Below are 27672 nucleotides of genomic sequence, written 5' to 3'. Positions count from 1 at the left end.
CAATTCATGGAAATAGAATTTATGCAGTGTACACTCTTAAGATGGGATCTTTTAAAAATGTAAACATCAAGACTAGACCAAAACACGTAGGCACTCTGGGCAGGCCAATTAGAGCATGGATTTAATGTGACACCAAGTCACATATTTGTCCAAGCTTTATTTAGCTGCAGCCTGGGAGCTGGGGAGAGTGAAGGGGGAGGGCAGGGTAAGTGCATGCTGGTGCCACCCTCTTAGACCACACTCAGCACGAGGTGCCAGGATGACCCGCTGTCTCGATTTGTACTTTCCTAGTGTTAGCAATAAAAGCACTGAAAGGCCCAAGTTCTGGGAAACCCCTCAGTCCCAGGCAAACCGGGACAGTTGGTCACCCCACTTGGCATTGCACCTGTTGAACTCCCTGTGAGACACCCACGTGCCTGGGTGGTTTAGGGAACCTGGCAAATTCCACCTTTTCTAGTCTGTCACGTGCCCAGTCCCTCCAGTGTGGGTGTCCCCAGGCAACTGCCGCTGGCTGCAGCCCCTTGGCAGCCTGACTGTGGATGGAGACCCCCTTCACCGAGAGGGTGCCGTGAGCCAGGAGGGCTGGGCGGGAAGGCCTCTGTAATAGCCGCGTGACCCTCGGACCTAAGGTGGGACCTGTGGGAAAGTACTTTGTAACCCAGTGTCAGACTCCACCGCTTTCACAGAACTTGTACACCAAGAGCCAGAGGGAGTGGTTAACACTTTCTCATGACCTGGATTCACATCTCAGCTCTGCTCTGGGCTGTGTGACCTTGGGTGAGCTGCTTACCCTCTCTGAGTCTCACTCTCCTCACCTGTGAGATTGCATCAGCAATCTATACTCACAGGGCTGGTTGAGTTCCCTCAACCAGCACGTGTTAGGCCCCTTCTACGTGCTGGCCCATCTGTCTCCCTGCACTGGAATATAAGCCTCCTAAGAGCAAAACTTTGGTCACTTCTGGCTCCAGCACTAGAACAGTGCTTGGTACATAGACATCAGAAAAATGCAAAACTAAACAAAAGGCAGTGGAACAGTGTTGAGTGGGGGCTCTCTTGAGAGAGGTGGACAGTGCAGTTGTGGGATCAGAATGGGCTGCCGGGAAGGCTCTGAGGCCAGGCTAAGCAACCTGGACTTTACCTCTGGGCACTGGGGAGCCAGTGAGGGCCTGGGGCAGGAGGGGTGGGTGATGTGGTGCAGTGTGTCATGAAGGCTTCTGCTGGGACAGAGAAAGTGGGGAGGGTATTGCAATCGTGCATGTTGCATGGGTTGCATGAATGAATGTGAGGTGCTATTGTTAATATAAAGGGGACAGAATACATGGGAAAGGTTGTGCTGAGTCGAAAAGGCCAAGTGCAGCAAATGCTTGCTAATATTCACTGAGTGTTTACTTTGTCAAAGAGACCTCTGAGCACTTTAACTAAATTCTCCACTGACCACGACCCTCTGCGATGGGCACTTTGTGTGCTTCGTGGACTTCACAGAATGAAGCGCTTGCCCCAGGTCACGTCGTAAGTGGGGACAGGATATGAATTCAAACTTGTCAGGGCTCCTAACACTACATCATAGCTTTCCATACATAATTTTAAAACGCTATTTTTGGTGTTCCTGGAGGGGAAGAAAAATCATTACAATGCACGTTTGAATTCCTCCCTTTTGGGGAAAAACTGTAGGTTTTGCAATATTCTTTTGAAGATACCAGATTTCTGAAGACCGTAAGTATTAAATTATAGCAATTTGCAAACAATTGCAAAACATGAATAATAAACTCTTTTGAAAATTACAGCTGTTCAAAAAACATAAAGCATTTCCTCAAACATAATAAACCTGTTCCCACCTCATGGTCTTTGTGCTTGCTGTTGTCTCTGCCAGGCAGCTAGACAGCTGACCACCTCACATCACTTTAGACTTTGCCCCTTTCTGACATTCTCAATATTTACATGGGCACTGCCCGTCCCCTCACTAGAGCATAAGCACATACTCCAATACCCTGTTCGCTGCTCCGTTCCTGGGGGCCAGAGCCATGCCTGGCACACGGCGGGCACTCAGCACACTGTTGCAATTCCCAAGGCAGTGTGCTGTCCCCTTGGCCACTCCAAGTGTGGCTCATCATGCCACACCAGTGGCACCGGAATGACGCTGAGACATTTAGAAATGCAGGCTCTCAGGCTCTCAGTCTTATGGATACACAGCTGTGAGTTACAGAGAGGTGTAAGGGTTTCATTACCCTTTTCGTTTTGTAGGAAAACGAATTCTCATTCCTTCTCCCCTTCCACCTCCCCCTGTCTCCTGACTAAAGCAGGTAAGTCCCTGCTTCATCATACCAGGCAGCAGAATCCAGGGGAAGGTGTCCAGCTCCTCCCTGCTTTGAGCTCGGCTCTGGAACTGTCACAGGGTTCTATCTTCCCTGGCCTTGGTCTCTTTGTCTGAGCAGCTCTAGCTCCAGGCATTGCCTTGAGGGTCCCATGTCACCCTGCAAGTGGAAAGGCTTGGCCAGGCTCTCCCGGAGAAACGCACCAGGCCGTGATGTGGCTGCCTCTCGTTGTCCCCCACAATGAGCGCCACATGCATGTAGCAGCAGCAGCAGGCAGGGTCCCCCACCCAGCATCTTGCTGCCTTCATAAAAGATGCACAGACTTCACTGGATGTTTCCTTTAACAGAATTTCCTGGAGGTGGGGCACCCAGGTGTGATTCCTGGGCAGAGGGGAGGTGACGACGGGATGCCGCTGCTGCACCCTGCCTTCCTTCCACAGCTGTGTACTGAGCACTGGCTCAGGAGGTCTGGGGCAGGGCCTGAGAGCCTGCATGTCTGACATGGCACTGGCAAGACATGATGGGCACACTTGGAGCGGCCGGGGGCTGCACACTGCCTTGGAAGTTAGGGTCCATGTGTCATTACGTGAAGAGTCTTCCTTTTCTGAACACTAGCATGCACCAGGCTAACTGGTTTGCATGTCATGTCTCATTATAGACTCAAAGCGATGCATTCTGGAATGACTTTATTGACTTTGGCTTATGTGCACATATCAGTGTGTCTTAATAAAAGTGAGATCAGGGCAGTTTTAATATTCAGTGGGAGGAAGGCTATCTACAAATTACCTTCAGGAGAATTCTCAACTAATTTGAAAATGACCCGAAGATAAAGGAAAAGCAAATCTCAGCTTCGATTAACCTATGGGTGAATCTTCCCCCTGCAATTAACTACATAAGTTCCAAGAGAACTATAAAAGTAAGGGATTTGTCCCATATGATTTTACACAAATGCTCCAAAACACTTTGCCAGAGTGTTTAAATGACTTTTTTCTGTAAGGGATGCTAGTCCTCAGTCTGCCGAGCAGGGAGATGACCACCATGACGTGCTTTTTGCGTTCTGCATTTGTTTTAATCCCCCAGATCCTGGGCTCACGTCTCAGGCTGTGCCATAAAGGGCTTTTGCAGGAGTCACGGCTGACGTGGCGCTGCCTTGTCGTCAGGTGCTCGTTGGCGTCGTGCGTCCCGCACAGGCCGCCAGGTGCAGCACGGCCACGTGAGGTGAATCCTCAGGCAAAGTGACGATTTTTTCGGTTCAAACACACAAGTGTTGTTCTTCTTTGAACTGGATTTCCGGAACACAAAATCGACCCCTTATCCTACACACGTAGGCAGCAAGTCCTGGCCCAGTGCTGGGCATCAGATCCGAGCCAGTGCTCGCCTACTCCTCTGCCGCTCCGGCTCCTGCAGTCTACGGCCAGCACAGGTCACCACGGCCTGCGCTCGTAAGAGCACGTCACACACAGTAATCACCTAACCTTGCCGTGTCCCCGGGAGGCAGGCATCACCATCATCCCATGAGGAAACTGAGGCCCAGAGAGGTTGAGTGATTTGGCCAAGGCCACATGGCTAATAAGCAGGACAGCCAGAGTTCAAAGCCAGGCCACTGGGGGCCAGCGTCTGTGTTGTCAGCCACTTTGCCCCACCCACTAAGCTGACCACACCGTGCTGTCCTGCTGCCTGGAATGCTCTTCCCGAACTCTGACAGTGGCGATGGTTAGTTTTATGTGTCAACTTGGCTAAGCCACGGTACCCAGATATTTGGTCAAACATTATTCTAGATGTTTTCATAAAGATATTTTTCAGATAAGATAAACATCTAAATCAGTAGACTCTCAGTAAACCGGACAACCCTCCCTAATGCGGGTGGCCTCATCCAATCAGCTGGGGCCTTAAGAGAAAGAACGACCTCCCCGATCAGGAGCGATGCTGCCAGCATGCAGCGTCTGGACTTGGCCCACAGCTCTTCCCTCCAGCCTGCCAGCCTGCCCTGCAGACTTCGGGCTTGCTAAACCTCTATAACTGCATGAACCGATTCCTCAAAATAAATCAGCCTCTCTGTCTCTCTGCCTGCCCTGCCACCTTGCTTTTTCCTTCTGTGATATCCCTCCCACCAGTAATCTAGATCCTTCCTTCCCCACTGGTAAGATTCCTTACTAGCTGGGTGATCTTCAGGCACACGGGTTAACCCTCCCAAGCCTCAGTTGTCTCATCTGGAAAATGGACACCATAATGCGCCCCCGCCCCCAGAGGCGCCATGAGACAAAGCATCTGCAGGGCAGGGGCCACTGCCCGGCACGCCGCGTGCGGCCTGCAAGCTGCGCTGCGCTTCCTTCACTGCGCTCAGCAGTCTCCCAGCCTCACTCCCATGTGCACAGGAGCCCAGGAAACTCGCTTAGGACACCAGACCTTGGAAGAGGTTAAGATTTTTGGAATTACAACTGGCATAGCTTCTAAGCCCAATCTCCAAATTAGCCATCATCCCAAAATACAGCTAAAAAGCGAAATGTGCAGCCAATGTCCCCTGGCTGCAGGCGTCTGACTGTGAAACAGAGTAGGGTGCTGGAGGAGGGCGGCGGGGCGAGGGGAGAGCCCACTCTGGCGTGCTTCCCTGTTTCACTGCGTCTGTAACGCCCAAGGCCCGCCCTCCCCCACCCGGGGAGGCAGACGCCTGAGGGATGACGGGCACAGACGAGGGGACAGAAGCTTGCTTTGCTGGCCCTCTCTGCTGAGCAGCCTGGGACCCCAGGGGCCCCTCAGAGGCGCTGGTGCCCCCGGGCCGTGGGGTGCGTGGGCGCCCCTACCTGCTGGGCCTGCTGCAGCAGCTCCATGCGCTCGCGCAGGATCTGGCTGTCGAACTCGCGGCTCTGCCGCAGGATCTGCCTGCGCACCTTCTCCACGGCCGCCTGCAGGTCCTCCCGCTGGCCCGCGCTCAGCGCCTCGCCCGCCTTCCGCCCTGGCTCCTGCTGCAGCGCCGTGTACAGCGTGGCCTCCAGGTCCTGGATTTTCTGAGCGGCCCAAACCACAGACAGGTGAAGGTGACAAAGAGTGGGCCAGTGACCCCCAGGAGGGAGGGGCACGCAAGGCAGGCCGTCCCGGTGTCCCTCAGCTCCAGGCACGTGGTATCGGGAGCACTCTTTGCTCTGTTAAACCCACACGCCCCTACTCTGCACAAGGAGGGCCGAGGGCAAGAAGAAATAATCATCGCCTCCCCTTAAAATGTGCACCTCAAACAGAGGTTTGACCCACCTGGTTTTTATTTTACCTTTGGTTTCCGCGTTACTCTCCTCACCTTGGGAACAAACCTCCCCTGTTGTCATGGGAACCAATGGGAAAATATGTCTCAATTTGCACGCATTTGGTTTTCAGCTGTGCTAGCAATGCAACTTTAGGCCAAAGCAAAGAGCTTTAATCCTCACGGCCCCCAGCAAGACACCCTATGTCGGCAAAGCCAAATGGGACATTAGCGGCCAGTCCTTGTGAGAGCTCCACCTTTTACTTATTAGAGGATGTTACCTCTCAACTTCACGGCAAAACACTTACATTTAGTTGCCTTATAAAGACATCTAGGGACAAAAGAGAGAATTATTCCCCCTCTGCCTCTCTAAATCCCTACCACATCGCTTACTGAAGAGCAAGGAACCATGGATGACACATCAGTGTGGACGGAAACTGCCCCCGAGTCGGGGTTAACCCGCACCCCGTCGTGGCTGCCTGCTCCTCCAGTCTCCCCAGTCTCCCCTGGCGTCAGCGGGCTGCTCTAACTCCCTGCGGGGCTCCCAGCCATCTCGGACCAGACTGATCTTAACCAGTCGGCTTCACCTTTGCCTCTGCTGTGCCAGCGGTTGCCCTGGGAGGTCAGACGGTCGGAGCCTGTCTCCAGGCAGCACTGCGGGTCCTCACCTGGGCTCCCATGGGGCAGCGCTCGCTGGTGCCTGCTGGCTCACCCTCCCCATCCAGCAGCCGAGCTCCTAGGAGATCCCCATGTGGCCAGCTTCCAGATGGACACCTGCTACCCAATTCTAGAAGCTCCAGCCCCACCTCACTCAGTTCTCACTCTGCTGCAGGGCAAAGGAACACAGGCTTGCATCTGACACCTGCTGTCCAGCCACCCTCCCCAAGTGTCTTACTCCCCCGACTGTTCCCGATCATCTAGTGCCACATCAGAACTCCTATCTGGTTGTGTGAAACCCACTGGGAGGCTTTGGGACATTCTTTGGGTGTGAATGCAGCTTCTATATGGAGGCAGCACCAGTATCAGATGGGTCTCCTCAGAACCAGCACCTGACAATCCCTCAGGCCTTCCTGCAGATGCCACCTACACAAGGGAAGGGTGCACCCCAAAATGTGTTTGGGAAACACCAGTTCTGCAAGGTGTTCCTTGCAGACAGGGTCCCAAGACCCAGCGAACTTGGCAAACTGCTTGCTCACATTCCTCTTCGAGTCTCAACCCATCTTTTAGCATGTGAAGGCCAAGAAGCCCACAAGAGTTTTCCAAACTTATTCTATTACACCATCTTTTTTGGGGGGTGCCCACATTCCTGTAACATCTCCTGAAATTGCATTCTTTAGAGTTTTTTGGGATATGGTAGGGGAAGGCAGGGTTGTGTGACAGGGACAGCCTGTCCTTTGGGGTATTTGCAAAAGGACCAACCCTGGCTGAAATCAAAGAAAACCAAAAAGATTAAAGAGGGCAAAAGATGGACCAGAGTATAGACAAAAATGTTTGCATTTGTTAATTGCACTCAACACTGTCGACATGTCATGTGCCCATAAGCAGATCGGAGAGGGAAAATGTCGTGTCTTGATAAGGCTTAATCCATTCTGATCCTCCACGTCTCCTACTCCTGGCCCCATGGGATTCAAGCCTCAGAGCCTCGACAGGGCCCAGGGCTGGTGATGTGGACCAGCCTCTGGAACCTCCTTTCCATTTGCACTAAGCCCAGGCTACCTGCTCTCTGTCTTCCTGGAGCCTCTCATGGAAAAGGGTTTGAAAGTTGTTTTTTAGTTATTGACTCTGCACTTCTTAGGTGCAAACCCATTTTGTAAAATAATTTTAACTACAAATGATCTGGAAAAGATTTGCTCAAGACTTTGCATACTACCCTAGCCTGTCAGTATAAGGAACAGAGTTGAAGTCTGAATCCTCTACCATGGGGACGTCTGGAAATGTGCATTGTCTCACTCAACACCCCGCCACCCCCACGGGACAGCTTCTCCCAGTGCCGGAAGCACTTGGCTTTTAGCATGAGGACATATGAACCTGAACATCATCCTACTGAACGTTGATCACCAGGAAGCCTAGAACCAATTTTGTGACCTAAACACAACATTGTATAGGATAGGACTTCCTAACTGTCACTTTTGTTCTGACAATCATCTGGGGTCATCTCATTGCTTTACCTCTCTGTTCCTTTGTGACCAGCTCTTTTTCCTATTTATAGGAAAACTTGATTCGGGACAACTTTCAGTACAAATAGATGAATATTTAAGTATAAACAGCCATATTAGAAAGACTGTTTCTTCCCATTCATCTCAAACGATTACTAGAATTTAATAAGCATGCCTAAGAAAATCATCAAAGGAATTTTGAATATTTTTAAAATCATGATTGACTTGGAAAAAGTGACAGTGGGTATGGTCATTCTCCCCACAGCATGGAGATGGCACTGTTATCACCCCGCGTGGCCTGGGGAGGGCCCTACATGCAGTCTCAGCCCCGAAGGAAAAAGCAGCCTCCACTGCGGAGCCGAAGAGCCAAGCGCCAAACCCGCTTCTGGTCCTACCAGGTGAGCCCGGTCGAGGGCTTGCTTCCTGTAGTCCAGCTCCTCCTCCAGGTAGCCCTTCTGCCTGCTGAACAGGTCCTAGGAGAGAGGGAGGCGCCCGTCAGGGACGGCGGCTGCACGAGGGCCCACGGCGCTCCAGAGCCAGCTCCTGGCCTTCGCTAGAGAGTGGCGGTGCCGCCGCGCTGGGGACGCCAGGGGGGGAAGGGACGGTGCTCCTCCCTGCCCGCTCCCCTCTGGCCCCCAGCAGGAGCCTCAGGGAGGGGCTTCCCTCACAGCCACCTTGGAGCCACGGTCCACCCTGCCAAGCCCGGCTTGCTCCCCTTCCTCTTAGAGGCCTGACTACAAGGAAGGAACCAGGTCGAACCCAAGCCCACATCGCAGGGTTCCTCCTAGGGTCCCCTTGTCACACCCTGATGGCCCCTGAACACTGTCTCAATAGTCCCCCCGAATGCATCACCCACCTCCGGGCTGGTCTCACTGCCACACACTTCTGTCCCCGCCCCCGCCCCCTGGGCTACCCCCAACTCCTGCGAGCATGCTCTCTCCCAGTGCAAATCTCTCTCTAACACTGATTGGAGGGTTTCGGGGTTACAGCTTGTCTACTGCAGCCACTTTATTTTATAAATGAGGAAACAGAAGGCCAGACAGGACCAAAGTTCTGTCCTAGATGCCACAGTTCAATGGTGGCAGAGGTGGGACTGGAAGCCCAGGCCTTCTGGTGCCAGTCCAGGGCTCCTTCCATACCACGCACTGCTTCTGGGCCTATGCTGTTCCTTCTGCCTTCTTCCTTCACCTCCCATTTCTACTTGAAGAATTCAAATTAGTCTTTGACAACTCAAGAACCGCATCTTCTGGGAAGCCTCTGACCTCCCCATGCCGGGTACAGTGGCCCCCACACACCCGCAGCCCAGTGCATATCTCCCACCGTCACCAGCACCTGCAGCCCCGGTGAATAACCACCGCCACTGACCAGGCGCCCACGGTGCCAAGCACTGCGCAAAGCTGGTTTCCCATCTCTCCTCCCACAACCCAGCAAGGCATGCTGGGACCCCCAGTTATCAGCAGGGAGACTTGGGTCCAGTCTTGCAAGCCCCCGTGGACAGCAAAGATTTGAGGCCTGTCTGTGTGTCCCTAGAGCCGCTGGTCAAGCTCCCCTGTACCATGGCCACGTCTCTCCTAACGTCCTGGAGCTGCACTCTCACGAGCTCACCAGCACGTGACCCCGCGTGCCTGTGAGCGCCCCTCCCAGCAGGGACCCTGTAACCCTGGCATGGCGTCTGGGACACAGCAGAGGCTCCCAAAATATGAATTGAATGAGTAAGTGAGTGAATCAAAGAGGAAGTAAATGGATGGGAACTACCCAGAACAACCACTGGGGCAAAAGCAAAATTCAGAAATGTGTGCAGATAGCTAATTATGGAAACACATGCAAAGCCTTTCAGAAATGTGACTTATGTGAACTCTCCCCCAGCCCCAGGTGGTCAAGTCTTTTACCTTCTCCTTCTCCAGGTCTAGCATCTTCTGGGTCAGGGCTGCCTCGGTTCCTTCTATCTGCTTCAGCCACTAGAAGACAACAGGGACAGGAAGGGGTGCAGCAGGTGAGACCTGCCCCTGTTGGGGTCCTCAATCTCACAGTCAAGCAGATCCGCTTCATCAACGACAGACGTCTGTGCAAGGCAGCCTGGGGCGTTGCCACACACACACCTGTTCACGTGCACAGTGTGGCGGCGTGTGCATGGCAGGCCTACTTGTGCAGGTCGTCACAGGTGTGAGGGGGACATGTCCAGTGAGTGTGGAGTGTGGGCTCAGGGCCCGGCTGGATGTGAGCATGGACAGCCTGGAGCACGTGCATTTGGAGCTGAGGGCAGGGGGGGGGGCATGCGAGCCACTGACGGCGCTGGGCGCTCACTCTGCAGTGACGCCTCGAGCAGGACGCCCCGTCTGACCTCTCATGACTGCCCTGGGAGCAGGCGGCGTCCCCCACTGTGCAGGTCAGGACACGGAGGCTGGGTTAAGCAACTTGTCCAAGGTCACACGATGGGGGAAGGGGATTTTGAACCAGCCTGCAGGACGCCAAAGCCACTGCCCTCATCCCTCCAGCACGGGCTGGCCCGCACAGCGCAGCTGCCGGTACGTGGTGAGAAGAGGTGGGGTCATGCCTGTGGTGGGAGTGTGTGCCAGGGCGCAAGGGCGCAGTGCAGAGGGTGCAGGTGGACCAGGGGCGTGCACCTGAGCAGCAGGTGGGGCGTGGGGTCTGCCCACATTGCTTCTGGGTCTGGGCCAGGGCTGAGCACGGAGGCAGGGGCAGGCCTGTGCTGTGTCTTTGTGAGGAGCCCACCTGAGAGGGGAGTTGCCATAGCACAGGGGCCTGGCCGTGGGAGGGTGGGGGCCTCACAGGCACCAAGGGTGTCCGGGTTTGCCCACAGGAACGAAGAGCGCTTTCGACCTCCTCGCTGCTGCAGCAGCCCCAGGCTCCCTTGGCCCCTCTCGCTCCTCGTTTTCCTCCCTCTCTGGTGGCAGCTCCTACCCTCCAAGGCCACTGCTCTCAGCCTTCCCCCATGCCCTGACCTCCCAGGGGTCCCACCCTCCCCTGCCCTCTGAAATGTCGCCCTCCTGCCCGGGGCTGCCTAGGCCCCCTCTGTCCTGCACATCTTGCTCCAGGGCCTCGGGCTCCTCGGCAAGGGGCTGGTCTTCCGAGTCCCCAGGTGGGACGAGCCCTCAGCCCTCCCTTCCCTCCACTGCCTGCACTGACTCCGCCTCCTCCCCTTTCCCAAATCTGCCACTGTCCATTGCCACCCTGGGCCCCTCTCAGCCTGGGCTCATGTCTGACACTCCCCCCACCCCAAATCCTGCTCTGCCCCAGCCAGCTCGTTCTATCAAAAAAGTGCATCCACTCATGGAACTTCCTGCTCCTGCCTGGAGACTTCTAAGGACATCCCTTGCTCCTGGCAACAAGGACAAAGCCCCATACTCATCACTCTCTCCTGCCTGCCCCAAACTGGGCTCTGGTCATCCTGAACTGCGTGTGGCTCCTCCCACAAGCTAAGCAAGCCTTCCTTCACCCCAGGGCCCTGGCACCTGCTATCCACTCTGCCTGGAGCACGCCTGCCTCTCTCAGCCCCGGTCTCAGCCCGGGCCTCTACTGAGCTACCATCACTCAGCCTTCAGGCCCTGAGTTAGCTGTCACCTCCTCCAGGAAGCCTGCCCTACTTCCTGGGTCTATGGGGTCAGCTGCTATCCAGGGATCCCCATGCCAGCCATCTCGAGACCACCGTGTCATGGCACTCACCTGGCAGGTGTCACTGTGCTGCCCTCCCCTACCAGCCCCCGCAGGTGGGGACCACATCTGACTCATTCTGTTGAGCTCCCTTGCTTGGCCCAGGGGCTGACATGCAGCAGGTGCCGCTCAGACGCCTGTGGGGTGAGAAGGTGTGAGGGCGCGGAGGGTGTGTGCGTGCGGCTCTGTGGAGGGGCGGCACTGATGCACCAGGGCTCCTCCCTCACGCCCAGGTGAACTGGGCCCACGCTGGGCTCCGGGGCAGCAACAGCACCCACGCGGCCTTTCCTCACACATCGCTAGGAAAGGACTGCAGGTTCTTACAAATAGATAAGCATATTGTTGATGGGAATTAAAAATATTTCATTTTAAATATCCTAATGCAAGTAGTCATAAAATGAATAAAATTAAAATGGGGAAAAATTTCAATTTTGAATCATAACAAGCTGCCCTCAGGGCCATTTCTGTAGAACATGGTGTCAAGCTTTTTGTTGTTGTTTAAAAATATTATATTAGGCATGTAAAAACAAACTTGGCAAGTGCTTTTCAGCAATCGGGAGGAGAGGGAGCTGGCCATGAGGCTCTGGGCCATGGGAGGTCGTGAATTTAACATCAGAGGGTCCGCCAGGAATTTATGGAGCCCCAAGCACTCCCGGGAGTCACTTCTGCCTGAGGTTCTGCCCACCCCAGGACGGGGGTCTGGGGCAGGGGCAGCGAGGGGGAGCTGGTGTCCTCTTTGGGGCTGCAGGGCGGGGGCAGCTCCCTGCACCCCACGCCAGGGCCGCTAGGGTCAGGCCCTCGAGCCCTCTCGGCTAGTGGTGTCTCCCTCCTCTCCCTGCAGGGAGGGTCCCAAGGCCTGATGAGGGGCCAACAACCAGGAAGTCTGACTGTGGCGACAGGCCTATGCCGCATTCTCCACGCGCTGTTGCCTGCAAGAACCTGGACTTTAACACATCTCCACCTCTCTGAGTCTGTGTCTCTTTCTGAGTTGGATTTGAACTTGAGAGAAGAGGTGTGACGAATGACGAGGCGCAGCACTAAGCTGCCTCACGGTTCAGCTCTCTGCGGGGCCCACGCCACGGGCCAGGGGAGCGAGACCTGGCCCCTGCGCCTGCCCCGTCCTCGGCTAACCAGAGCGGGTCTGAGGGGCTGCCCGGGTGGGCACGGCTGGTTTGTCTGCGCCCTCAGTCTGTGCAGGGCCTCACGGGCGGGGCAGGAGGGCACGCTGGGAAAGGCATCTGCCCAGGTGTCATCACAGGAGCATCTTAGGACGTCCCTAACTGGTTGGTTGCACTTCACTTATTCACTAAGAAATCAGCCTTGTGCTCCTAAGAGAACACTGAAGTTGACTTCAGTTTGTTCAGATACCAGTATTGAATGACAATTTTATTGTATGGCAATTTTTAAAAATGAGGTGTATTTGGTGGAGCAGGGGTTGACTGAGTTCTTAACCAGCCTCCTCTGGTAGTGACGTTGCAGGGGCCGGTCCCCTCTGCAACCTTTCACGCAGTGCCTGTCAGCGCTACGGTGACTAGCTTGTCCCTGCTTGCCCACGAATGTCCCTGCTTTCACACTGAAATCCCCATGTCCCAGGCAGAGTGGACTGTTGGTCCCCCTAGCTGTCCTGCCACATTCTCAGGGCATCCTGCTAGCCTGGTTTCCAGCCTGCACGGTGGCCCCTTTTCTTCCTGAGGCGTGCGCGCGAGGCCAACGCTCCCTCCAAGCAGGGAGAAGGTGAGCAGCAACTCCCCAGCTTCTCTGACCTTTATTCATAGGCACCAGCAGCATCTGCCAGGACTCCACTGAGGAGCCGCTGCTGTCCGTCCAGTCCCTAAAGACTGTCCCAACGGGGAGTGGGCGCTGCCGCGCCAGGCGCAGAGTCAGGGCCCCGCACCCTCCTGGGGTCTGTGAGGAGCGGGCAGGTGGCCAGCACAGCTCTCTGGCTTGCAGGGCACAAAGCCTGGCGAGGTTCTGGTGGTCAGCGCAGAGAGGTAGCAGTGGAGGCAGGCGGTAGGCGTCTGACAGGCAGGCAGGGGTCAAAGCAGACAGAGCCGGACACCGGGCACGCCCCATTTTCTCAGCAATGAAAGGGAGATGCTCGTCTTGCTCGGATGCTGGCAAGATGGCAGCACCGAGGACCTGCAGTGTGGGGCCGGCACGCCTGCTGGCCTGGGGACAGTGTGCCAGGAAGGGCTCTGCGGGAGGGAGTAGCACCTTGCAGGGGCAGCTCTCGCTAAGGCCAGGAACCGCCTGCCGTCTGCCGCCCTGGCTCCTAAGGAAACTGGGACAGGGAGACGGCACCCCACCGACGCCCCGGCCCAGCCCCACTGCAACCACCCACCCTAGTCACGGGCAGTTTCCCGCTCTTGGCTCTCCTGGTCCACAGCGTCGACTGAGCACCTGTAGGAACCAAGTGTGGCCCCAAGTGCTTAATTTAACCAGGTGGCCATGTTTGGTTTGGTTCCATTTAAATATCTGTGTCCTGACTCCTGACACTCACCCTGCAGGGCAGCAGGACGCTCGGTCGAGTGGCTCTGGGAGACAGAGTGACTAACCTGCCAGAGCCCCTGCAGCTGGCAAGTGCTGGGGCGAGACCCAGGCCAGGAGGGGCCTCCCTGACACCGAGGCGGGAGCCGGCGGACACGGCATCTCCGCAGCCTCCAGGGCTGTGCTCCGCCCGACACTCAGAGGCCCTCTCTCTCAGTAACGTTCCAGCGGAGGTCGGACGGGCCGAGCCGTGCGTGCTGAACCGGCATGGCAGGGCAACTGCACAGAGCGCCGGAGCAGGAGGGCACACGGCCACACTTGGCTTTGCTGATGAAAAGGGATGTTCTGGATACGTCCCCGGTGCCCCATGTGCCAGTCACCTGCTCCTGACCAGCCCACCAGCCAGCAAGTGCGGATCATCACCCCCACGCTCACCTGGGGAACCAGGCGCAGCCAGGCGACCTGGCGGGAGCAGGAGAGAGCCAAATCCACCACTTCCTAACGTGTGACCGTGGCCAAGGTTTGCCTTCAGCCTGCTAAGTGCTCTCCTTGATTGTGGGGAATGGGCAGATGCTCAAGGAAGAAAGCGATTTATATTTTAAACGCCTTCCCAAAGATTCTGGAACAAATCCCAACTAAGATCGTTAAGACCTCATCATTATAAAAATAGCATTTTAAAGTCTAACTCATGTGCTTTGAAAGGAAAAGGTCTTCAACAGGGCTAAAGAGTTGGGTTGTTTCTAAAACATCCTAAACCAATGTTAAAGGCAAACAAATCAGGAATATATTTTTTAAAAGCAGATCAAAAAGTTAGTATCTTCAATATGTAACGCACGCAGAGAAATCAGTAAGAAAAACAATGACAACAAATACGTATTTGTTGAGTGAATGGATGGATGGATGGATGGATCAACAAACTTAACGGAAAATTCTCAAAAGAAGTGCAGTTACGATTCACAAGGAAGGAAGAAATAGATGATGGACATCAGAAAGCTCAGCTTCACCAGCACCCAAACAAATAAAAATTAACACAATGACATCACATGGTTTTCCACCTATGCAGCTGGCAAGTGCTTTTCAGTGGGAACATGCCACGTCCAGCATGAAACTGTCAACGTGTGAGGCCACAGGCAGGAGGGCCATTGCTGCCACCTTCCTGGAAACTGTTCTGACAATGCCACAGCCCTTGCAAATGTTCTTATCCCTTGGCCCAATGATTCCACTTCTAGATATAACCTATTTTAAAATGCAGGTAGAAAGTTATGTGTAAAAATGTTCACGACTTCATGACAGTGGAAAGAAAACAGTGGAAACAGCCCAGATCTCTAACAGCTGAGGGATGACTACATCGCTCAGGGTGGGCGGCACGGTGGAATGAGGTGGGACACTGGCCAGATGCTTGTGAGCCATTTCAAAGGACACGAGGAGCTCGTGAAAGGGGATGAAAGCCCAATGTCGAGTATGATTTCAACTGAGTTAACAGCAAAAGGGGGCAAGAGGGAATAGTTCTAGGAGGAAATACACCAAAAGTGGCAGGTTGTTTCCTCAGTGGGGCTTTTATTCCCTCCTGCGTCTCTGGGTCCCCACAATGAGTGCATGTGGCGCCACAGTGAGTGAGAAGGCATGCAGATGCACATGCAGACACAGGCCCGCCAAACGCATGCTCGCACACAGCCAGGCGCCAATGTAGAGTTTCTTGTATGGTGCTGGGAGCCGGGACAGAGCGAGCACAGAGATGCCGCTGGGTTCTACCTTTTCACACAGGGCAAGCACAGTTCCAGCTTGGATAATTGCAACCTGTTCTTCATTTCTCAAATTCTAAAATACAAAAATGGGCAAGGCGTTTCACACTGGATCCCAAATCCACGTGCAGACAGTCAGCACCAAGCAACCTGAACAGGTCCTCTCTGGGCTGCAACCCCAAGAATCAGCTCCCTCTCCTGTCCCTCTGGCGAGGACATTGCGTGGAATGGCACTATGCCCTTGAGAAACAGGGCCTCGGTTAGGCCAATCTTTTAGGAAGGCAAAAATATCACTTTCTGATTTCAGCGATCTCGAGTGATTCCGCCTTCTCTCTGGGTAAGAGTGAGCAGACTTTGGCCCCTTACGCTGTCGGGCCATAGGACGCCCTCACTCTGGAAGGCCACCTCTGACAAACGCAGGCCCAACCCCCCACAGGAACACAGCCATACAAAAGCCTTACATTGTTCTTATTAGATCTCTCACATCGGAGAAAAATAAAAAACAAAACAAAACAAAAGTCACACAGAATACACCCGGATCAAACAAGAACACAAAACCAGAAACCGATCGCGCATAGTTACCCCGTTATCGCCAAGGATATCTAATTTCTTCATAAGTTCAGAAATATTCACATCCTGGAAAAGATTTCCAACGTTCATTTTGTGTGAGCTGCAAAGACCATCCACACCAATTTCCAGTGCCACGGGCTCTGCTCTCGGCGAGGCGCCGGCTCCTTCCTTCCCCGCACGCCGCAGCCGAGCCGGCCGGCGCCCAGCTGCTCCTCTGGGCAGTGCAGGGGAGAGGCGTGGCTGCTTCCTTGCCGAGTGTTACAGCGGCACAGACGCTGCTCTCTAGAAAGGCCCGTGGACCCGTGGGGGTCAGAAAGACACTGCCCGCGGGGCCTAGCAGGGCTCCAGGCGCAGGGCAGACCCTGCGTTACAGCCACCACGGCCCCCAACCGCACGGCGCTCACCGTGCGCCAGGCCTGTGCTGGGCACTGCGTGTTGTTCACTCATCACCGTCACCCCTGCGCCATGGTGCGGGCATTGCCATTTGGGTTTCACAGCAAAGAGGCTGAGGCTCAGAAGTTCACAAGCCAGGCCAGGGCAGTGGCAAAGCTGGGGTCTACACTCAAGGCGACTTTCCAAGTCTCTGCTCTTTTAAAGGCTTGGGTCAAAATAAAGTAATATTTGGTGACCCTTTAAAAAATAAACAAACTATGACTTTCAACATCGAGTGAAGGGACAAGGGGTATCTCGTGAAAACCAATTCTATCCCTGGCACAAGGACGCAATCCCCCTACAGCTGAGCCTGGCACTCGCGCAAGCCCTGGGCTGCCAGTTTGGTGGAGGCACCCCCCAAGCACACTACCTTAACTCCTTCCTGGTGACAGAACAGCTGGAGAGCGCTGCTGTTGTTCTCGGGGAAGGTGGTGATTTGGAGGTTAAATGCTGGCGACCTCCGCTCTCTCTCCTGGGGAAAAGATTCGGTTTAAAGACAGAACTTGCTTGGATTATTTACCACTTGCCATTTTCCCACGTTTCTCAGCAAAAAGCAATGACTTCCAGCTGGCAAAGGTGTTACTAAAGGGCACATCTGGACTACAGTGGCCTTGCCCGTGAATACGGCGTTTTCACGGCTTTCCACGCAGCAGGTCTCCTTTGGAAACGTGTTTGCTTCTTACCTATTTGGCTAGGAAGAAATGGTTACGTAAGTTTATCTGTTGCAAGATCAAAACCCATGAAGTCGCAGAATTATAAAATTTACAAAAACACTTGCGCTAAAATTGAATGGATAATAAAAGCCACTAACTATGATGTGTTATTCTGCGCCAGGCACATCATTATCCTGTTTAATCCTCACACAACCCCACGAGGCAGGGGTGTCCCTGCTGTCGTTCTGTAGACTCAGTCGGAGGCCCCACACAAGGGCAGGGCCAGGACCCAAGCCCTGGCTTCCTGGTCTTTTCAGTATAATCTGCCAACTCCATTTCCACATTGTTTGAACCACACTAACACAACCAATGGTCATTATAATGCTGCCTCAGGTTTATAGTTAAATCTCAACCACTAAGGAAGGAAAAGAGAGCATTTTCCCAGAAGAGGTACTTACTAATCATACATAAAGTGACAAGTTTTTGAAAAGGACAGGAGAAACCTAATTACTTACAGGGCCAAAGCACAGCAGCAGAACAGTACTCTGGTACCAAACGTGGCTCCTATCAGAGCTGACTTTAAACCTTCAGCCACGGACACACCAGTCGTGGTGGGCAGCAGAGAAGACCTCTGCAACTCACACCTTTAAATCAAACTGCTTTTATTTGATAGAAAGTACAGTAAGATACAAAACATAACATGTTTTGGACTACTTCAGCAGAATTTAGCTACAGAACCAATGAGTTTCTTTAATAATTCAACTAAGAAACATAACCGAGATAAACACAATTTAGACGGCAGGACTTAAGAAGACAACCTAGGGTGAAGTTGAAGGAAGGGGGCCGCTAATTCAACCAATTTCCACGAAGCCTCAACCTGGCCGACCTGAGTCTGAGCCAGTCCAGAGAGAAAACCCCACTTCCCCTATCAGCCAAGAAGAACGAAATTCCGGATGGCTCCGTCCCACAGGCGCCTTTCTGCCAGCAAATTCGCTTAAACGGAGTCTCCATAGACAGGCGCCCGAAGGCTCGTAGTTTACATGACCGAATACCAGAAAACTGGTTTCTGGTGGCTCTGACGGATGGTGGAGACAATTAAAGAAAATTCTAGTTAACTGGGCAGGTGCTTATGGAATTCTCACGAGAAAGACTAAAAGACTTGGAAAAGGTTTTCTAACAGCAGCAGCAGGATTAACAATAACCTCACATTACTTCCAATTGTGCCGCACAAATATAATAGTTGTGTCTTGTTCAAACGAGAGCTGAGTAACACAGTGGCACTCGGGACTAAGAGATACTCGGGCCACGGTCCCTGTAACATGACAAGGTACAGATGGAAAGTTCTAATGCAGACAGAATTTTAACTCAAGCCAGGAGGAGAAAACAAAGTCAGAGAAGCCACAAACACTGCGAAGGTGCTCACTTCGACAGAGGGTGTCACACATGCAGAGGTTTCAGCCGAGAGGCAGCACAGCCGCGTCACAAGTGCTTATAGAAACTCATCACAAGCTTAAGTGATGTTCGAAATGTCAATGATTTTTAAACAGAAACAAAAAAGGATTATGACATACCATGGGAGCAAGGCAATACAGTAACACACCCGAGGTAAGATTTCAGTTGGAAGCAACAATAATAATATTCTTTCACTGAATCCCACTGGGTGCATTAGGGAAGTTGCTGAAGGAACATGATTTCTACATGTGAACAGCAATCAATCTCCCTCCAGTAGTTTTGAGTTGCAGCTTGAGTTACAAGTAATAATTTATTTAGTCCAACATTGCTGTGATGCCTGGGTCTACATTTACTGGATAGAAGAGTTTGAGCAAAATAACTGGTGTTCTTAAATGCCTATGCAAATACATCCTTCTACCCTGTCTTTACTTACCTTGTGTTTACCTTAGCAAATAGAAAATAGGCCCAAATTGGCATCAAACACATTATAGAGTCAATTGCTGACCAGGTCAGACTCTATTTCAAAAGTGAGATTTGCTGCATGCAAGATCACTTAAAAAGGTGTGTTATTAATTGCAACAGTGCGTCTGTCTGGGTTTGCAGAATGCGTACCCGGTGACCATGCATGCAGGAAAGAAGTAGTTATGGAAATGAAACACAAATAAAAAAGGCAAACTATTGCAAAAACAAATTATTTTATTAAGTGCAAAACAAGCCGTAGGCAATAAATATATTAGCTCTGGTACATGTCCATAGACTTCAGTGAGCATTCTCTCCAGAACATATTAAGGCAGTGAAATTATTCTGAACATACAGATTTAAAAAAAAAAAAAGAAAGAAAGAAAGAAAGAAAGAAAGAAAGAAAGAAAGAAAGAAAGAAAGAAAGAAAGAAAGAAAGAAAGAAACTATCACACATCCCCTTTACACATGCTTGAAAACATCTGGGAGCTTTACATGAATTTCAGTTTGGGTTCAAAGAGAATGTCTGCTCCGTTTGAGAGTTTACAACAGATAGAGTCTCTTACTTCGAGTTCTAGCACTCTGAATTCTAACAGCTCGTTCTGATCCTTTGCATCTTGCATTTCATTCTTTAGCTGGTTTTCTTCCATTTCCAGTCTGTAAATCTAGAGCAAAGAGATACATGGATTAACAGGCAGGCGGCAGAGACCCTGCCTTTCACCAGGGTCCCCTGATCACAGGCCACCTCAGTGGGTGGCCTAAAGGAAACTGAGGACTAGCCATCAGGGGAGGGTGGAGGGGCAGGATCTGCAGCAAGCGTGTGAGGCTGGGAATGACGAAGACAGCCTAGGCCAATAAAGCAGGGGCTCCTTATATATGTGCTGAATACATGAATGAAGGGGAAACTGAGTCATGGAGCTATTAGGTCCCTGCTGAGGTCAAACAAGAGGGAAACAAGAGCACAACACTGGTGCTTCTGCACCCAAAGCCTGTCCAGGTCATTCAACTTGACCACCCCCACCAGAATCAGCCTCTCCAACAAGCCCAGCAAACTGCGGCAGGGAGGCTGGGGGCTCTCTTTCGTCCCCATGAAGCCTGCATAAAACGCCTTAAAGGCAGCAGTTCCCTGAGAACCCAGATCAGTCTGGGAAACAAGATGCCGCGACCCCAGAGCCAGCTGGGAACACTGGACAGGCTGCCTAACTGTTCTGCGCCTTGGTTTCTGCCCTAGGAGCACAAGAGCACACGCGTCTCCCGGAGGCAGTGAGGGGCCACTAAGATAACGTATATAAATGGGGCCTTCAGGTAAGTCCTCAGAACTACTCCTGACCACAGGTACAGGAGGACCAGGAGGGGCTCTCTGCCAGATGGTTCCACCCCACAGGGACATCTGGAAATGGAGTGAGAATGTGAGAGTTTTCTGTGGCTCCCAGAATCTAGTGAGCAAGACCAAGGGTGCTAAAACCCCCCCATGGCACGGTGCCAGCTTGCAAATGGTGACTGGCCCTGTCCCAAATACCACTGAGAAACCAGGGAAGTGAACAGGCCACACGCTGGTCAGCAGCAGAGCCGGGGCTGGGCTGAGACCCTCCCAAGGGCAAGCCCAGGCCAGGCTCGTTGGGTGCCAGCGTTCCAGGACACTTAACCTTCGATCTGGTTCTACTTACATGGAACATACAGAAAAGGCAAATCTACAGGGACACAGAGTAGACTGGCAGCTGCCAGAGGCTGGGGTAGGGGATGGGGAATGACTGCAGTGGGTAGGAGGGGTCCTGGGGAGGGGCTGAAAATGTTCTAAAACTGCACTGCAGTGACAGCTGCACAATTCAGTAAGTTTATTAAGGGAACAACTGAATCGTACACAAATAAAGAGGAAAAAAAGCTATGGTATAAATCCCAAAGTATTAGATCTACTCCCCAAGCAGACTCCCTGAGAAAGCTCTGGAAAGTTCCATGACCAGAGAGACCCAGTATGGGTCAGCTGAACTGGGCTGTGATGGCCTGAGGGCCTGCTCACTGGCCAGTGCCCCAGGGGCCCTGCATGCTGGAGGGGCGGGCTCTGCAACCCCGAACAGTGGCAGAGGGCAGGCCAGCCTTCCCACTTCGGCAGCGTGCCCAGAAGGGTGGTCTACACCGGCCCTGCAGGCCTGGTCCCAGGGGACACAGGCAGGAATCAGCCTTTGACTCAGTGTGAGGAAGACACCGCTCCTCGCGACAGCCGCGCTGGCCCGGGGCCCTTGTCCGGGAGCGCACTAATGGCGCTGGGCGAGACTCGCACGGCCCGAGGGGCAAGGTCCTGGCTGGCTGGGCTCGGGGATGCTCTGGAGCAGCGTCACGCACCTTTTCCAGCAAGTCTTGGTTCGTTCTGATCAGCAGCTGCTTCTCCTCCACCCATTTGGAATCCTAAGGAAAAGCACTAAATATGGTCACAGAATTGAAGCAAACTGACGGTAACACACGTTTAGTGAGAAAGGTCCCTTTCTATGAAACCTTCTAAGGAAGGGTCAGAGGGAAGGACAGTAGCTAGGCAGCCTCATCTTCCTGCTCAAACTTCACCCCAGAAGAGAGAAGTGCAGGTCTGTGGGGCCTCCCTCCCCACTGCTCACACCCCAAACACAGTGACCTCGTTCTGCATGCAGCACCACAGAGACAGCTCAGCGGCGATGGGGTCCACACTGGCAGGCCCTCCATGCACCTGAAGGCCAGCCTCGCGCCCCACAGCTGGTCAGAGCTACGGTGACATACTCCGCCTGTGCTGCCCACCCAAGTGTCTTTGCCTGGTCAAGTCCCTCCCCTGTACGATCTGTGAGCACAGGGCACAGAGTCCATCTTGTCACTGTGGGTCCCCAAGCCCAGTGCAACACTTGACACACAGCCAGTGCTCAGTGAGCGTCAGACTGGATGGATGGATGGACAGGGAAGGCAGGGGAGCTTTCTCCAACTCTCTTCTTCCCTCTTCTGCTAATGGGTGCAGAGCTGGGGCTGGGCCAGGCCAGGCGTTCTAGGATGCTTAAAAGCCAAAGCCTAACCTCAGGTCTGATTCCACGCACACGGAATGTGCAGAAGAGGCACTGGCTGCCTCCTGGGCTTCCTTCCACCTAACATTTGTCACCCTGCATCATCACTGTGCTGCCCTACGTGTTGGCCTCACCACCCGCAGGGCCCTGTGAGGACAGGGCAGCACTCCATTCCCTTTTATCTGCAGCGGACTGTTTGCAAATACAGCCGCAACACTCCCTCCCGCCTCTTGTGTATACCCCTTTGTGGCTCCACCCAACAAGTGCCAGGGTCTGTCTCTCCAACAATAAAGCAGGCTGGGCTGTGACGTGCTCTGGCTACTGAGATGTTAGTGACGTCACAGAGGCTTGGGCTGTGCTTGTGCCTCAGGGCTGCCCTTTTGTCCTGCCCCAAGGCCACCAGGCGAAGAAGCCACTGAGCAGCCCTGAGGATGAGAGACCTGGCCAGCAGCTGCCACCAGTGCTCAGACAGCAGTGTGAGGCCACTTCGGGCCATCAAGCCCCAGTGGCCCTGCCTGATGACTGCAGCCTCAAGAACAACCCCATATAGGCCGGCAGAGCCACTGAGCCCAGGCTGAGTCCAGCCCAAACTGCTCATCCTCAGAACTATGAGTAAATAAAATATTTGTTGTTTTAAACAACTGAGTTTCGGGGTGGTTTGTTACACAGCAATAGCGCACTGACCCATCACCCGTGCACCAGCTCAGGGCTGGCCTCTGCCAAGGGCTCTGGCAGATGCGGAACGAACGGCCACATGCTTTGCCCAGACCAGCCGCTCCTGCAGCAGGCTGCGAGCGCAGAGCAGGCCACCAACAGAGGCCCTAGCGCGCTAAGGCGGGATCCAAGCCAGTCCCAGACTGTGGTTAGGCAAGTTCAAATGTGTGAGTTCAGCCTGGAGGAGGGAAACTGAGGCCAATGCCAAGTTGGGGCAGGGGCATGAAAACACCTCGTCTTCTCTCACCTGGTTCTCCGCCCTAGCTCCCTCCTGGTCTCCCGCATCCCCTTCCCTAAGGTGTCAAGCATATGAATAGCCCATTTCAAATATGATGAGACCGAGGCCCTAAGCGACAATGTAACTTGTCCCAGGCCGCACAATGAGCAAGCAGCAGAGTCACCTTTGTTCCCAGGCAGGCCGGCCCAGCACCTGCACTCCAAATGCAGGACCACAACGCACAGATGCCAGTCCTAAGGGCGCAGCGCTCACAGCCCCAACGCAGCCCTTAAAAAAGCCTGCGGCAGTGCCCTGTTCTGGGCTGGCGTGAGCTCTGGTTACTGGCCATCTGCCTTAACATGAATCTCAGTCCCAGCCCTGAGCCCTTGTCCGCTAACTGGGATCAGTCAGAACTGGCTCTCAGCCATCTGCTTCGAGGTGTCGTCCTGCTTCCTCCTGGCTGGCGGGCCGGAGCCTCTCACAGCCCCTCTCTTCACACCCCTCCCACCCATAGGGTGCCCCGGGCTCCACAGGGTCCCAGCACGCGCTAGGCCCGGTGGCAGACCTCGCCGGGCCTCCCCGGCCCCCCCGCCAATCAGGCTGTGGGCCAGGGTGTCCCCACAGATGACCCCAGAGGTGGGGGCAGGGTGACCCAACACGCCATCTGCCACACACACCCCTTGGTGCTCCTGCCATTAGGCGGGGCCATGGGACTGGTTTGGGCCAGTGCATGTTACCAAGGCAACAAGCAGGCCAGCAGAGGACAAGTTCTAGACACAGCAGTTACCAGATGGTGATGCTTCCACCCGGGGGCCCAGAGCAACTGCGTGGAGCAGACAGCGCTGGCGCAGAGCAGGCCTGCGCTAACCTCTCACGCTGCCCTCCGACAGAGGCCCTAGCTGAACTCCACCAGGGCCCTCTCTGCTGCCTGCCCCACCCCAGGGTCTTGCTGCCACGTCAGCCCTGCCCAGTCAAATGCAGAGGATGGGTACGTGGAGGTGGCTCATCTGAGCACAAGTGCCTGGATTTTCCTATGACACGATCACAGCATGGAGCCCTGTGGCCACGAGGCCTAAGGCCTGGCATGTGCAAAATCTTCATAGTCAATAGCAGCTCTTCTTTGGGTTCAAGTCAAAAAAGGTTTTGGTTGCAACTTTGCTTTTGGAATCATCTCCTATTTTGTGCATTTAGCAAACAAACAAAGAGCCAAGTCAGAATTCCATAATGCATTTTGATTTTTTTTTTAACTCAGCAAATAGGCACATTAGGAAGCATATTCTCTTCTGGGTCTGCTGAGTTTTTCTCTAATGTCTCTGGAGCTCCAGACACACCTCCGCAGAACACCCCCCTTAGCACATGGCAAGCACCAGGGACACCACCAACAGGGTAGAAAAGATTTACAAACACATCATCGTTCCTGCTCACCTGTCCCTTCTCAACCAATAACTTCTCCAGATCCTCGATTTTGGCCTGACACCTTAGCAGATCAGCCTGCAGCTGTTCCCGAGTCTGGAAGGGAAAGACCAGGAAGTGGGCAGGTCCCCTCAAGGGCGAGAGAGAAGCAGAAACCTAGGCAACGCCCGACCGCTTATAGGCACCCATTAGGCACAGGTTCATGTTCAGGAACGCATATGCAACCTTGGCCCGGCACCCACCTAGTGGCGTGGAGGTTCACCTGTCAGCTACGGACATAAAATTGTCAGGTACTGAAAGGCCTTGAGAGTTTGCAGTTCCAGCTCCCCCGATTTTACAAAAGAAGGAAAATGAACTCTAAAGAAGGAACCAGTTTCTTCAGGGTGCTGAGTGAGCCAGAAGCCGGACGCTTCAGGGTCCCAAGCGGCTTTCCGAGCAAGTGCAGCTCGCTCAGCAAAGGAGACGACTGCACGGCGCCCACTCGCTCAGTCCCTGGCCTGGGCCTTGTATCACCAACAGCAAGGGCTGGAAACCAAAAGACTTCAAGCACCAGGTAAGTCACATAAACAAGGGAAGCCAGACATGGGTGGGTCGCAGGGAGCAGTGGAGGGCCCGGCTGGGGCCGTGTGGCCCAGCTTGGGAGGCCCCACTCGCTTGCAGCCCTGGACTGCCACGAACCAACGGGAGGCTGGTGCGGCCACATGCTCCCACCTTTCTAGCAAAGTCAGGAATCTGGGTTTCTCTGTGAAACTTCCTGACTTTTAAATGTTGGCAAGTAGGTGCAATTAAGAAACAACTCTGACCAAGAGGGTGAAGACTGAATCCTCCTTCATGGCACAGAAGCTTCCCTCCCCACCAGCCTGACCCCCAGCTCTCCTGCCACTGCCACCCACGCAGGGCTGCCCCCCGCCCCGAACAAGCCCCGCGTTGCAGTGGCCTCTCCTCTCTGCATCTGCCATCTATGAGAGGTTTGCTGGACAACGCCCAATTCCAGTACCTCCGCTCCAAGGCCATCAAAATCCATACCCTGTGCAGTTTCCAAACAGGGTTCTGAAAACCAGCACTGACTCAGAGTCAGAGAAACCTGGCTTTCACTCTCAGCTCAGTTAGGTATTATCTAGGTGTTTGGGGGCAAGTTTCTCAGTTTTTTTCTAAGCCTCAGTTTTCTCATTCAGAAGATGGGGTTACTTCCTCCTGCCTCCAGGGGCTGCTGTGGGAATGAGATGGGGATGGGACACAGGAAGGCACTGGCACCCGTGGGGGCACGCTGGGAGGCCCCGGGCTCCCAAGAGGAAGGGCAGGCAGGCCCTAGTCCATGTGGCTCCTGAAGGTGGGTGAAGGGCCAGTGGGTGGAAGTTTCCAGAAGGCAGAGCTCAGCCCAGCATGAGGGATGGCAAGGCCTAGACTTAGGTGTCTGACAAGGCCCAGAGTGCCTCGCTGGCTAGAGCTCCCTGAGCGTCCCCCAGGTGTTCCAGGGAGGTGTCTGGGGTTTCAGCCCTGGAGGGAGGTGTGTGTCGAGCCCACAAGGCCAGCAAGTCTGTGGCCTCACGCTCAGCCTTCGGTCCTGGAAGCGTGCTCTCTTGCAAACAGACGGCACACGCGACAGGTGCTAGCTAGACAGCAGCTGGATGCCCCAGAGCTCCTGTGGTCACACCAAGGATGGAGAGAGAGTTCTGGAACATCACCACAGTGGAGACTTTGCTGAGTCCAGTGTCAAAGGCAGGGGCTGTGACAGAATCCCACCTCTGGAAAAGGCCACACCACCTAACCTTCTGCCAGCCTGCGCCAGGCCGCACTTACCCGGGCCTCCCTCTCGGCGTCCAGCGTGCCTCCCACCTGCTCCTGGAGCAGGGCGTAGGCTCGCTGCAGGGCCTGGTACTCCCTGGTCAGCTGGCAGAACCGCAGGTCGGCCTCTTCTCGAGCGGTGGCCTTAACGTAATGGAGAAGAAAACGGTCAATCAAGCATGTGACTTGCTGGGGCTTTGAGTGCCAGAGTGGAGTTGGACAAAACCAATACCCGCATGCCACAAGGCTTACGGAGCCTGTCGCTGCCAGGAAGCAGTGAGGGCTCCAGAGGCAGGGCCAGGAGGAGACGCAGCCCTGGCTGCAAGCGCTTCCCGGAAGCGCGTGGGTGGGGCGGGAGCAGGGGGACGGCAGCCCAGCGGCAGGGCGAGGGTTCCAAGGTAAAGGCGCCCCCTCACCCGGCCCCTCCCCTGGGAGTGCACCTAAGGGGCAGCCACACAGGCCGCTCGCTGGAAAGAGCACCGCGCTTGCTCACAGGCGTGAAAAGCCGGAAGTGCCACAAAGCCCCGTCAGGACCTGGTAAGTGTAGACGTGCATCTGTGTGGAAGCCCCAGGTGGCTGTGGTCCTGGGAGGGGGTGTAGAGCCACATGCTTAGGTGCTGAAAGACGCCTTTACATGTCAATGGCTAGAAAACGCAAATTAAAAAGCGCATGTCTGGCTGATTCTGTTTAAGTTCGTTGTAACAGGATACGAAAACGAGACTCAGTGCTGTGGCTGAAACCAGTGCTCCAGACGCTGAGTGGCCTGGTGCAGACGCGTGCGGGACACGCCTTGGGCGGTGGGGCCTCCAACACGGCGAGGCCCTCTAGCCAAGCTCAGCTGAGGCTGGTGGGCCCACCGGGAGGACGGTGTGTCTTTCTCCCACATGACTAGGGATGGCAGGGGCACTGCTGGGAGAGGTGATATGTGTCCCCCGGAGTCTCGCCACAAGCTGGCAGAGCAAAGAGGCAGACGTGCTGCTTGGGGCAGACGTGCCTGTGCCCACAGAACATACCACATTCTCCATGACCAAAGGGACTCATGGGAGGAAACCAACCTGGAAGTCATTCTAGAAGGGGTTCCACAGAGAGGGCCACCGGGAGAAGGGAAAAGGACCCCAGCCAGGTGTCTGTGGGAGGCTGGCCACCCAGAGTCTGGGGACATGGGGAGTCCCAAGGAGGCAATGGCCACACCCCCACCAGGAAGCTGCACAGAGTGGTCCCCCCAGGGGAGCTTCTGAAAACCCAGAGAAGGGCCCCATGAGAAGCAGCACTGTCCATCTGCCCCAGCCAGAGGACATCGCCCCAAGGTCCAGATGCCCCTGGCAAGTCCCCCCACACTCTTCTCACCCAGGCCCTTCT

At 54.3% G+C, this 27672-nt stretch overlaps 1 protein-coding gene across 3 annotated transcripts in view; it reads right to left on the bottom strand.

Moving 5' to 3' along the window:
* JAKMIP1 (janus kinase and microtubule interacting protein 1) overlaps positions 1-27672 on the bottom strand; it is a 145962-nt gene that overhangs the window by 4600 nt on the left and 113690 nt on the right. For all 3 annotated transcript variants that reach the window (XM_012739718.2, XM_012739717.2, XM_075992947.1), the window contains exons 10-19: positions 26329-26457; positions 24541-24624; positions 21508-21570; positions 19734-19832; positions 16974-17075; positions 16184-16237; positions 15612-15677; positions 9590-9658; positions 8096-8173; positions 5114-5317 (exon numbers count right to left, since the gene is read on the bottom strand). In XM_012739718.2, the coding sequence (XP_012595172.1) occupies positions 5114-5317; positions 8096-8173; positions 9590-9658; positions 15612-15677; positions 16184-16237; positions 16974-17075; positions 19734-19832; positions 21508-21570; positions 24541-24624; positions 26329-26457 (948 nt within the window). The remainder of the gene's footprint in view (positions 1-5113; positions 5318-8095; positions 8174-9589; positions 9659-15611; positions 15678-16183; positions 16238-16973; positions 17076-19733; positions 19833-21507; positions 21571-24540; positions 24625-26328; positions 26458-27672) is intronic.

The sequence above is a fragment of the Microcebus murinus genome, chromosome 16 (assembly GCF_040939455.1).
Source record: "Microcebus murinus isolate Inina chromosome 16, M.murinus_Inina_mat1.0, whole genome shotgun sequence".
Lineage (NCBI taxonomy): Eukaryota > Metazoa > Chordata > Mammalia > Primates > Cheirogaleidae > Microcebus > Microcebus murinus.
Note: the sequence above shows the minus strand (reverse complement) of the source record. Positions and strands in the feature narration are given on the sequence as shown.